This window comes from Venustampulla echinocandica (genome assembly GCF_003357145.1).
Source record: "Venustampulla echinocandica strain BP 5553 chromosome Unknown scaffold_0, whole genome shotgun sequence".
NCBI lineage: Eukaryota > Fungi > Ascomycota > Leotiomycetes > Helotiales > Pleuroascaceae > Venustampulla > Venustampulla echinocandica.
In genome coordinates this window covers 5702342-5714941 of record NW_022474205.1, presented here as the reverse complement: position 1 = coordinate 5714941, position 12600 = coordinate 5702342, and the positions used below count along the sequence as shown (strand labels likewise).

General features: G+C 49.7%; 3 protein-coding genes across 3 annotated transcripts; 2 read left to right on the top strand and 1 right to left on the bottom strand.

Moving 5' to 3' along the window:
* Nucleotides 1-3134: 3134 nt before the first annotated feature.
* Nucleotides 3135-4907, bottom strand: BP5553_01758 (Tubulin beta chain; the record flags this gene model as incomplete). Its single annotated transcript, XM_032010381.1, has 7 exons — nt 3135-3528; nt 3580-4370; nt 4419-4473; nt 4542-4583; nt 4665-4690; nt 4740-4763; nt 4896-4907. 7 exons carry the CDS (start codon nt 4905-4907, stop codon nt 3135-3137), a joined length of 1344 nt encoding a protein of 447 aa, XP_031874435.1.
* Nucleotides 4908-5275: 368 nt separating this feature from the next.
* On the top strand, nt 5276-7641 carry BP5553_01757 (putative positive effector protein GCN20; the record flags this gene model as incomplete). Its single annotated transcript, XM_032010380.1, has 3 exons — nt 5276-6070; nt 6123-6203; nt 6256-7641. The coding sequence occupies 3 exons, from the start codon at nt 5276-5278 to the stop codon at nt 7639-7641; spliced, it is 2262 nt and encodes a 753-aa protein (XP_031874434.1).
* A 1671-nt stretch (nt 7642-9312) lies between these two features.
* Nucleotides 9313-12432, top strand: BP5553_01756 (uncharacterized protein; the record flags this gene model as incomplete). The annotated part of the gene is made up of 4 exons (XM_032010379.1): nt 9313-9462; nt 9796-10567; nt 10620-10927; nt 10978-12432. The coding sequence occupies 4 exons, from the start codon at nt 9313-9315 to the stop codon at nt 12430-12432; spliced, it is 2685 nt and encodes an 894-aa protein (XP_031874433.1).
* Nucleotides 12433-12600: the final 168 nt, after the last annotated feature.

Here is a 12600-nt window from a genome sequence, read left to right as displayed (position 1 = left end):
GCCCTGAAACCCGCGCCCAGAATCCCATGTTACTTGACTCCTGCCCGCCTTTTTATCTCCGGGCATTTTCGACGGAAGGGAGGAATGGCTTCGGTGGCGGATTGCAGCCAGCATTTGCAGGGAACAGCACGTGGCACGTGGCCCTTGGACGGATGCATAGAAGGGATCGTCGAACAGATGTGCAGCTACAAAGTTCGCAAAGATTGTGATGGGTGGTTGCACTTGCAGCCTGCGTGCAACCCAATCCAAATGCGAATGCGCCGACGGGTTACTGAAGATAAGTCGGGGTTTTGATACTGGCCGGCCCCCAATAATTCTTACCTATCTTATTGACCAGCGCTGTCTTATATCCTCCAGCCTTGCTGCGGACTCTCCCTTGGCAATGTGATCAGTAACCATCTGGGCACTCTTGCACTTCGATACTCCAAATCACAGCAAATAGGCAACCGACACACTTGAGTGTTTCCTTCTTCTCGGACCTCGCCGACACAAAGGAACCATTGGTCTTGCTCGACAGCCTCAGGATAATTTTCCTTCGTGCGACTTAGCCCTGTTGTAGGGAATTACGATTATATTATCAGATAAACCCCACAAACCTATCGCGATTATCCACTACTTGAGCCTCTGTCCTACGCCATCTCGGACTTTCAAGTCGACCGAATTCCCCACCCACCAATAAGACTCTGATACAAACCGCGTACCACGATGACCACGCATGTGGCAAATAAATCTCCAGACTTTCTAGCCCCCACATTATAAGCCTCCCTCCACGTTCTCGCCTATGGTTCAAGAGTCAATTAAGCCTCACCATGCCGCCGTCATAATTCCAGTATCACCCAAAACAGGACAAAAACCAATCATTTACACGACCGAGCGGGCCACTCATCTGCGTCCATCGCTGACTATACACAAACTAGGATCTTGAGTTTGGGTTCAGCCCAGAAAAAAGAAATTGAAACTCTAGGGCCTGTCCCTGAGGCCGAACCTGGGGGACTGGGCGTTCTAGATTCTATTATTCGGCATCCCGCTGCCGTATTTCAGCACTGCACCACCCTTGCATAAGGCCTTGACGACGGGCAATACTCGATATGATATTCCCAAATAGGGTAGTAAGTAAAGCCTTCTATAGGACCTGTTAACGGGAGACCTTTGCTCTCGCTTCTAGTCTTCCGGTACCACTTTCCTTTTGCTTGTTTGCTTACGGGCGTCAATCCACATCTTATTATTGAGCATATTACTGAGCATAGGTAAGATACTGAAGCATGACAATACCCAGCTAGTGAGTGTTAAAACCCCCTTACTAGAGGTTCGTGACTTAGCTACCTACCTATCATATCTCTATATCCTTCCGATCCGCTCATTCCACCGCAATACTGGTAGTAGTGATCACGCACCTCCGGGCTGTCCGAGCCTCTCCATTTATCGTACGTTTTCTGCCCAGAAAGCCGCTATCCCCATGGGGTATTCGCATTATTACAAGCTACATCCTACAGCTGCAGAAATGCCACGCGTGCAGTTGTGTGCCGAGCCGCCCGCTCCCGCCCTCCACTGGCCCATTCTGTCGTTCAAGCCGTCTGCAGATACGCTCACCGTGGCCCTGGGCTTGAGAGGCCTGGCAACCTAGTTTACGGACAGCAGACACTCAAGAAATCTGACTTGATACCACCTAACTTTCCGTTCTGTCAATGCTGCGGGAATGTATGTAGGTGCGTTATAACTCGGGACGAACATCAATGCCACCACATCTCACCACCGCCAAGGCCTACAATATTGAATGCGCGCCAGGTCATTCCATCAGTATCCAGATACCGGCGAAGTTCGGGCTATAGATATAACATTAGTTGGAAAATAGTAAGCATTCCTACCCCTCGAAGAGAATCAATAATATGATAATCCCGGTGGGGATATGTCGAGAAGTGGGAAGACCCCGGGATTGGAGAACGTGGCTTCTCTTGGTACACTGGATTACCAATGTAGGATGACATGTTATGATGAGGACGCTATGTCAAGTGGTATCATCATGGGATAATTTGGGAAGCTGCCAATATGAAATGCTAGTAAAATACCTTTATACAAGCGCTTGGCAGGCGTTTGGAAGTGGTTGTTGAAATGGTAAGACGAAGAAGTGGTGTAATAGAATTGAGAGGAGGTTGTAGTGAAGAGCATATTGACGAGTCACTGGATGTATTGTTTAGTAGTATTAAGCTAGCAACGCGGGTTCACCATAAACTAAAGGGAAATCCTCGGGTTGGTTAGGTGGGTTTATGGGTCAACAATCGGTTTGAGTAGCGATATCTAGATCCTCTAAGATCCTAGCTTCGTAGCAGCAGCGTGCCAAAGTTCACATATACTTTAAGGTTTTGCTCTTCATAAGTAAAATTCGGACATGCGATATGGCGCTATGGCATTAAGAGTGAGCTGTGGAATGCCGGTTTATGATGCTAGCTGGAGCCCATTTACAAGCCGGGGTGGGTAAGTGTGCTAAAGGTTAAGGGCATAGATAGGAACTCTACCTCTTGCTAACGTCAAGATTGGCAATGTCGAGGATTACAGACGGGGCTTATAGCACGTTCGTGCATTTTATCGTCATCCAATGAGCTATGTGACTTGCAAGCCAGTCTAGGCCGGTTGAGATATGAGATGTGCTGAGTTCACCTATATACAACCGGTATCTAACCACCGCTATATGCAAGTCCAATCTATCCCCAGATCAGTTCAACTACTTTAATGCTGTTTCATTCTTTACTGATCGTTTGATTAGAGTATTCTCGATTGGGCCTTTGAATTAGTCGGGCACTTCGGGACTGTAGAGGCGGTTGATCAAATGAAAGGTGAACAGGCAATTTTCCATTTCCTAGGGCATGTGTTGCGACAACAATGGAATCCACTGGCACTGCATGCCATACGTAATTAAGAATTCATAATTTGAATTTCTACTTAGAGTGATCCATATAGAGACAACTCATTGGAAGGTATCTCGGCCACTAATAACGCGCTTCGTCGCTCTCACTCAACAGTTGAAAATAAAACCAAAACCATCAAACATCATTAGTATCGCCAATGATGACTCAACATGATTATGACACTAGGGTGATATCATGCTGAGCGATGGGTAAAAAACAAGCAGAATTGCTTTACTCTTCTGGCTCCAATGGAGCCTCCTCCTCGTACTCCTCCTCGCCCTCGGAGATAGAGGCGTCCTGGTATTGCTGGTACTCGGAAACCAAATCGTTCATGTTGGACTCAGCCTCAGTGAACTCCATCTCGTCCATACCCTCACCAGTATACCAATGCAAGAAAGCCTTTCGCCTGAACATAGCAGTGAACTGGTCTCCAACACGCTTGAAGAGCTCTTGGATGGAAGTAGAGTTACCAACGAAGGTGGAAGACATCTTGAGGCCACGGGGCGGGATGGAGCAGAGGGCGGTTTGCACGTTGTTGGGGATCCACTCAACAAAGTATGAGGAGTTCTTGTTCTGAACGTTGCGCATCTGGTCCTCGACCTCCTTCATGGAGACCTTACCACGGCTGTAAATCGTCAGTAAAGGAGAACACATCTGGTAATTAGTGAGCGCTTACAAGATAGCAGAGCAAGTGAGATAACGACCATTGCGGAAATCAGATGCGGCCATCATGTTCTTTGGGTCGAACATCTGCTGGGTCAACTCTGGAACAGTGACGGCACGGAAAGAGTGAGCGCCACGGCTGGTAAGAGGAGCGAAGCCGACCATGAAGAAATGGAGACGAGGGAACGGCACCATGTTGACGGCAAGTTTTCGGAGATCGGAGTTGAGCTGGCCGGGGAAACGGAAGCAGGTGGTGACACCAGACATAACAGCAGATACCAAGTGGTTAAGATCTCCGTATGAAGGGGTGGAGAGCTTGAGGGTTCTCATGCAAATGTCGTACAGAGCCTCGTTGTCGATACAGAAGGTCTCGTCAGAGTTCTCAACCAACTGATGAATGGAAAGGGTGGCATTGTAGGGCTCGACAACGGTATCCGAGACCTTGGGGGATGGCATAACAGAGAAGGTGGCCATCATGCGGTCGGGGAACTCCTCGCGGATCTTGGAGATCAAAAGCGTACCCATACCGGCACCAGTTCCACCACCGAGGGAGTGGGTGATTTGGAAACCCTGAAGGCAGTCACATCCTTCGGCCTCACGGCGGACAACATCAAGAACTTGGTCGACAAGCTCAGCACCCTCAGTGTAATGGCCCTTTGCCCAGTTGTTACCAGCACCTGATTGACCGAAGACGAAGTTATCGGGGCGGAAGAGTTGACCGAAGGGGCCGGCACGGACGGCATCCATGGTGCCCGGTTCCAAATCGACGAGGACAGCACGAGGAACATACTTGTTGCCAGAGGCCTAGAGGAGGTCAGCTAGTGCATACCGATGCTAATATTTAATACGGACCTCGTTGAAGTAAACGTTCATACGCTCGAGCTGGAGGTCCGAGCTGCCATTGTAGCTGGAATAGGGTCAGCAGGAAGTAAACAATAAATATGGGGAGCTTGGCTCCCAAAGGAGCATACTTACACGCCGGAGCCATCCAAGCCATGCTCGCCTGAGATGGTTTGCCTAATTATTCATCAGTATTTGAGTGCCCCATGTGTTTTCTTGCTGTGTCAACAAAATGTCGCGGGTTCGATGTTTACGCACCAGAAGGCAGCACCGATTTGGTTACCCTAAAAAGTATCAGCAGAAGTTGAAAGGGCAGGTAATAGGGCAACGTACGCATTGGCCGGTCTGGAGATGGACCTGTAGATTGTAAAAGGCACTGGTCAGCTCTGAGGTCTTTCCAACCGGAGGTGGGGTAGTTCAGGGGCACCAGCGAGACGCGTCGTCGAGCATAGCAATAGCAGAGGCTGGAACGGGCGTGGGAAGACTCACGATTTCACGCATCTTGGAAGTGGGATGGGTTCTTGGGTTTGAGATGAGTTTGAGACGATTTTGGGGTGATTTGATGTTGAGGAAGCAGGAGGAGGAAGCTGGGTCGTGTTGATGTGGATTTGTTGTGGGAGACTTGCACTTGCAGCGGTGAAGGCACCGGAAATTTGCACTAGGGGCCTTATCTGGTTAGCGCGGACCCTTGTATAAACAATGCAATGCCCAATGAAAATAATGAAAATGCACCTGTCAAGAACCGCCACAATCCCCAAATGAGGCAAATCTAGAAGACGGTTTTTATAGCGATCGCTCAACCACACCTGACTTGCACCTACGAAGTATATCCCGATAGTAATTCATTTGCTCTTCTGCCCTTCGTCATTATGGAGGCCGAAATCAAGTCCTTCCTCCCTAATATTGACCCTGTAATCTCAGAGTATTCAGCTGGATACCTGACCCACGCCTCCAATGCATATGTTCCTGATTCCGAGTCCTCCGGGCCATCGCCTTTAGAAGAAGCGGCGACATCTATTACAGCTCTTCTAGTGTCCGCATCTGGCGATCAGTCACTAGAAAATGAGCTCAAGATCAGCCAGCTGGTGAACAGATGGGTGGAGAAATTCAACGCCTCGGGGCAAAATGGGCGACGACAGCAGGCGTCTTCGGCTGCAAAGCGGCTGGACCAGGCAATTCAAGTGGGAGCCCAGCGGAACATGTCATCTACGTTAGGCGTGTCTACTGGGACTGTCGATCTCGAGTCGGCAAACACGAGGAAATTAGAGTCGAAGGTTGACAGGAAGAAGCTGGAGAAAGCGGAACGAAAGCTCGCTGCTAAGCAGAGCAAAAAGACTTATAAAACTGTCGAATATGAGGCCTCCAGGCTACTCAATCAACCAGATGAAGCTCAGTCATACGAAGAATTTTTCATGGCTGTTAATCCTCTGCAGTTGGGAGCAAATGCCCAAGGACAAAAGAGCAAAGATATCAAGCTGGATGGTATCGATGTATCTATTGGCGGTTTGAGAATCTTAACAGACACTAATTTGACGCTGGCGTACGGAAGAAGGTATGGTTTGGTGGGTCAGAACGGTATCGGAAAGTCCACCCTTTTGCGAGCGCTGGCCAGAAGAGAGCTGGCCATTCCCACCCATATTTCTATTCTCCATGTGGAGCAAGAGGTATGATATTGATCTCCCTCGAGCCATGTTCTTATATTAACACCGGATCTAGATTACTGGAGATGATACACCAGCTTTACAAGCGGTGCTTGATGCAGACGTTTGGAGAAAACATCTGTTGGCTGAGCAGACAGTAAGTCATTTCTGAGAAGAGAGACTTCTTCCTGGTACTAACATACTCACAGAAAATAATAAAACAACTAACAGACATCGAGACGGGACGGTCTTCCATGGCTGACACCTCTGCGGATGCAGAGAAGCTCGACCGAGAGCGTGAAGGCCTTGACCAGACTCTTGGTGATATTCAATCCAAGCTGGCAGAGATGGAGTCTGATAAAGCCGAACCTCGAGCGGCATCGATTCTAGCAGGTCTTGGATTCTCGGCCGAGCGCCAACAATTTGCGACCAAGACATTCTCTGGAGGTTGGCGTATGCGTCTTGCTCTTGCGAGAGCTCTGTTCTGCGAACCTGATCTATTGCTTCTCGATGAACCGTCGAACATGTTGGACGTCCCCTCTATCACTTTCCTGGCCAATTATCTCCAAGGTTACCCCAGCACCGTTCTCGTCGTTTCTCACGACAGAGCATTCTTGAATGAAGTGGCTACAGATATCGTGCACCAACACTCTGAACGCCTCGACTACTACAAGGGCGCAAACTTCGAGTCTTTCTACGCCACCAAAGAAGAGCGCCGCAAGACCGCCAAGAGAGAATACGAAAACCAAATGGGTCAGAGGGCACATCTCCAAGCTTTTATCGACAAGTTCCGTTACAATGCTGCTAAATCCTCGGAAGCCCAATCCCGTATCAAGAAGCTGGAGAAGATGCCCGTCCTCGAAGCTCCCGAGAGCGAATACACAGTCCACTTCAAATTCCCAGAGGTGGAGAAACTGTCTCCTCCAATCGTGCAGATGACGGATGTATCATTTGGTTACACGAAAGACAACCTGCTTCTCCGCAACGTGGATCTGGATGTCCAACTCGACTCTCGAATCGGTATTGTCGGGCCCAACGGTGCGGGTAAGACTACGGTGCTGAAACTGCTCATTGGGAAATTGTCACCTACGTCTGGTCTCATTTCACAAAATCCACGTCTTAGAATTGGTTTCTTCGCACAACATCACGTCGACGCTCTCGACTTGACGACCAGCGCTGTGGGCTTCATGGCCAAGACCTACCCTGGCAAGCAAGATGAGGAGTACCGTCGACATCTTGGTGCATTCGGTATCACAGGCATGACTGGCCTGCAGAAGATGGAGTTCCTCTCTGGAGGACAGAAATCCCGTGTTGCGTTCGCCTGTCTCTCGTTGCAAAATCCGCATATCCTCGTACTCGACGAACCGTCCAATCACTTGGATATTGAAGCGATGGACGCGCTTAGTAGCGCACTGGGGGCATTCCAGGGTGGTGTGTTGATGGTCAGTCACGACGTGACGATGTTGCAGACGGTGTGTAAGAGTCTTTGGGTTTGCGATAATGGGACGGTGGAGAAGTTCCCAGGCGATGTGCAGGCTTATAAGAAGCGGATTACCGCGCAGGCGGATGCTAGTGGTGTTGTGCAGGCTCATTAGATGGATGGATATTGGTTGGATTGGAGAATATAAAATATGAAATATAAATTATTATATATCCATCTTGTTCTGTCTTACCCACAATTATTTCCATTCCCTTCCATCCCGAGTGGATATTTCGGTACTTGGGAAAGCTTCTCTTCATATTAATCTCTCCGTCGTCTTATTGTTTCGCTCGTGTCATCGATGATATTTTTTAATAGGGCGGTACACGTTCTTGCCATCCTTCATATACGAGTTCGACCTCTACTTGCAGGTATTTGACGATTCTTAGGTGCCTACTCCAATAATGGTGTCGATAGCCCCATGATAGCAATAATAGTAGACCGAAGCATCTGCCACCAATCTATACCAATTACAACGATTATTTTATATATATCACAGCTGGATCTAGTCCTACGTAGCCTCCTCCCAACCGATCTTGGATTCGCCTCTCTCGTGCCAGATGTTAAGGCGAACCGTCACGTTGTCAGCTCCGCCAACAGCCCCGCAAGCCACCAACGCCGCTTTCGCTACTTTTGTAGAGCGCAGAGACTTGACCGCCGACCAGCGCTTTGACATTTACGCGCACCACTATTCAAGGTGTGGGATGCAGATAGAGGATTGGGTTGGGATGAAAAGAAAAAAAAAATGATTTGTTATAGCCGACTTATGCCCAGGAGTTATTAATTTAATAGGGAGATTATAAGTACTTCGTGGAGCTCATCCCAAGGGACCTTATTAGCTCATTCTGAACCTAGTGTACGGGGTAGCAGAAGAGCCAATGGCAATGACGTTTCACTAATTTGTGGTTGCTCGCAGCCCCGCGGTCAAGTCCAGAGGCCAGAGTCTTCAGAGTTCTATTGAGTCTAGGCTCCACCAAGCCATTAAAATAAGCCTCATGACAACCAACAACTGATAACGCTTTCGTCTTTGCTGCCCAGCTACATACAGTATGCGCTATTATTCGCTATTCGCTATTCGCTATTTTCTCTTTACCGCTTTAAAGCCTATCACGTAGGTATGGAGTAGTGACCCCTAGAATTCTAGTCCAGTACGTACTCCCTGCAGCACATAAGTCCCTCGTAGTAGTCCCTCGTAGTTCCTCGTAGTGCCCTTTTGTCTGTCCCCAACCTCCCGCCAACAGCAAACCCCGCCACCGCCCGGCCTGCTGATCACCACGCCGTTATTCGCCCCAGAGCTCGCCATCCTCGGGTCTTGGTCGCTGAGTGGCCGCTCACTGGCCGCTACTTGGTCACAAAGCTTCTCATCCTCGCCTGCTCGCCGCATCCTCACATGCAGCCGCTCCTCACCGCGCACTTGGCAATCCGTGTGCGTCGCGCTTCCTGCGCCAGCTTATCAGGTGGCTGTCCGATGCCACCACAGAGCACCACCAGCTACTCGATGCCATACCTGATGTTGGATGGATGCTGGGTCTGCTCCTGCTCCAGCATAATATCATCAGATCACTCCCTTCGTGCTTCGTACATAGCCATGTTGCTCCTCTCTACGTAGCTGGCACTGCTCCTCAAAGGCGCGCTCTCTCGCTCACACCACTTCGACGGGTGCAGAGAATAGAGAACAAAGACGACCACTGTCACCCCGCAGCAGCTGTCTATACAGCGCAGCACAGCTCACCTCAGCTGCCACCTCCGACTGCAATCACGACCATAACCACAACCACCGCCAACTATGACCTCAATCATAGCATCAACGGTCTCGGCGGTGACTTCTGCTTCGCCCACAGCGACGCATCGTGCCTCGCCGCAAGGAGGAATCGTCGAGGGAGCGAATCCAAGTAAATATGATCCCAAGAATCCCCTCATCCTGTTTATCATTCAGGTACGTAGCTTTTATTGTTATGGTTATGGCTATTGCTATTGCTATTGCCATGTGCTCCTGGTTGCATATCTGGATCCGCCCCAGTGGAACAATGGTACACTACACAATACACAGTACAACACAAAAACGCCCTTCTGGGAAGTCCTGATGGTTACTGCTGTTCCACCACACATCCCCCGCTTCGAGACGAGGTTCAAACTGGGTCGTGACTGTGGTGGTGGTCTATCACATCACAAGCCTCTTTTTGCCAGCTATCAACGAGTGGCAAACCTTCACCCGCTTTCCCATCTTTCTTGGTTTCCTATAGATCAATGTTAACAACATGTTGTCCAGGCCGGAATCATCATTGTATTCTGCCGAGTCCTCCACTACCCCCTCTCCAAGTTCCGCCAACCTCGTGTCATTGCGGAAGTCATTGGAGGAATTGTACTAGGCCCCTCGGTGATGATGCGTATCCCCGGGTTTAAAGAGGCCATCTTTCCTGATGAATCGATGTCCAATTTGAATCTGGTCGCCAATATCGGTTTGGTCCTCTACATGTTCCTGGTTGGCCTGGAGGTGAATATGGCTATGTTCGTCTCGAATTGGCGTGTAGCTCTAAGTGTAAGTGTTGCCGGGATGATTCTGCCCTTTGGGCTGGGTTGTGGCATTGCTTATGGCATCTTTCACGAATTCCGAAGCGATCCTGGGACGGTTCCCATCACATTTGGGACGTACATGTTGTTTATTGGCACCGCTCTTTCAATCACGGCTTTCCCGGTCCTCTGTCGAATTCTCACCGAGCTGAAGCTACTCGGAACCCCGGTTGGTGTCACAGTTCTGGCAGCAGGTGTGGGCAATGATGTGATCGGATGGGTTCTCCTAGCGCTCTGCGTGGCACTGGTCAATAATGGATCTGGTATTGCTGCCCTTTATGTGTTGCTTTGCTGCGTTGCATGGGTTCTATTCCTGGTTTTCGCTGTCCGCCCAGCGCTCCGCTGGGTCTTGAAACGATCTGGGAGTCTTGAGAATGGGCCTACCCAGGCTATGGTAGCCTTGACCATATCATTGGCTCTCGCGTCTGCCTGGTTCACCGGCGTCATTGGAGTGCATGCTATTTTTGGAGGTAATATACTATTCTCCCTAAAACTATCAGAGCCAGGCTTACTAGAATTTAGCTTTCCTTGTTGGACTCATCTGTCCTCACGAGGGTGGTTTCACCATCAAGCTTACAGAGAAAATTGAAGATCTTGTCTCTGTTTTCTTCCTTCCTCTCTACTTTGCCCTCTCTGGGCTGAGCACCAACATTGGCCTGTTGGATGCTGGAAAAACGTGGGCGTATGTCTTCGGAGTTATTGCGGTTGCCTTCACCGGGAAGATCGTGGGTGGCACTTTGGCTGCCCGGGCTTGCAAACTCGTCTGGCGTGAGAGTCTGACTATTGGTGTACTGATGAGTTGCAAGGGTCTTGTTGAACTTATCGTCTTGGTAAGTCCTATTTTTCAAAGTTCCCTATGTGCATACAGCTGACGATGCAGAACATCGGCCTCCAAGCCAAAATTCTCTCGACAAGAACCTTTACGATATTTGTTGTCATGGCCCTGGTCACGACTGTCTCAACCACTCCACTGACTCTATCACTGTATCCACTTTGGTACCAGAAGAAGCTTGAAGCTTGGAAGAGAGGAGAGATCGACTGGGACGGAAACCGTTTGATGGCTGAAGGTGACACTACCTCGGAGGGCTCTCTCGATAAACACCGGAACACGCAAGTTCGCCGGCTTCTCGTGCACCTTCGACTTGACAGTTTGCCTAGTCTCTTCACATTCATATCCCTGCTTGGTGGCGACAAGTCGGTGGTGGCCACGAAGACTCACAGATCGAAGGCCCAGCTTTCATCCGTACCTGAAGATGGAGATTCGGAGGTTCCCAGCTTAGCCCCGAAACGGCCGCTTGAGGTTCATGGTGTTCGCATTCTTGAGCTGACTGAGCGTACTTCATCTGTGATGAAAGTCTCAGAAGCGGATGAATATGCCTATCGCGATCCTGTCGTAAACGCTTTCAGGACTTTTGCCCAACTGAATAATGTTGCGGTCACTGGAAACGTATCCATTGTCCCTACATCATCATTTGCAGAGACTTTGTCGACACAAGCATCCGATCACCCGTCAGACCTCGTCTTGCTCCCATGGAGCGAGACTGGAGCGACTTCGGAGGTTGATGGCCAGAAAGAGTCACTCTCCAGTAACGGGCAGGACGTCTTCATCCAGGAAACACTTAAGACTACCACATGCAATACTGCGGTCTTCTTCAACCGTGGCTTTGGCGGCCCTACAGTCCATGAGGCTCGACCTCTCAATCGTGCCGTTAGTGGGCTCAGCTTAAGGAGTAACCGTGGTTCTCCTATTACCCCTGTTGTCGACCGAAGCCATCACATTTATTTTCCCTTTTTCGGCGGCGCTGATGATCGTGTTGCGCTCCGGTTCGTACTGCAACTTGCGCAGAACAGCAATGTCACAGTCACCATTGTTCACTTCACCATGCCAGTTCTACCGAAGACGCCCGAAGTTACACAGGAGCCCTTGAGTTCCTCATCCCGCCGTAGCTCATCACAGGGAGGCCCCACTGTGGTGGATCCAGAAGATCTATCCGCAAATTCCGCGCAGGATATCGCCCTCTTGCACACATTACGTGACTCCTTACCTACGGATCAGATCAACCGTGTAGTCTTCGTCGAAGTCCCAACCACCACACCAATCGCAGACTGTCTCCATTTCGCGCAACAAGAAGTCGGGCAATCACCAAAGAACGCAGGGGATCTGATTGTGGTAGGCAGAGGAAGACATCAACGTATGGCCGATTTCGAGCAGCATGGGAATGCTGGTTCCGAGCTGCGCGAGACGTTAGGCGTTGTTGCGGAGGCGATTATCTCGTCTCGTGTCAAGGGGAGTGTTTTGGTCATGCATGCCGCTGGACGCGGTCTCGAGTTTTAGGTGTGCGGCGTTATGTTTGGAGTTCAGGGTGTTCCACAAGCAGCAAATATTGGAGGACCATCAATAGCCGCTTATATTATATAGATATTACTATATATAAGATACCTGCCTATATATAGAGTTCTATAAATCTACTTACATATAACCTCGTTCGCCTTCTCACTTTAT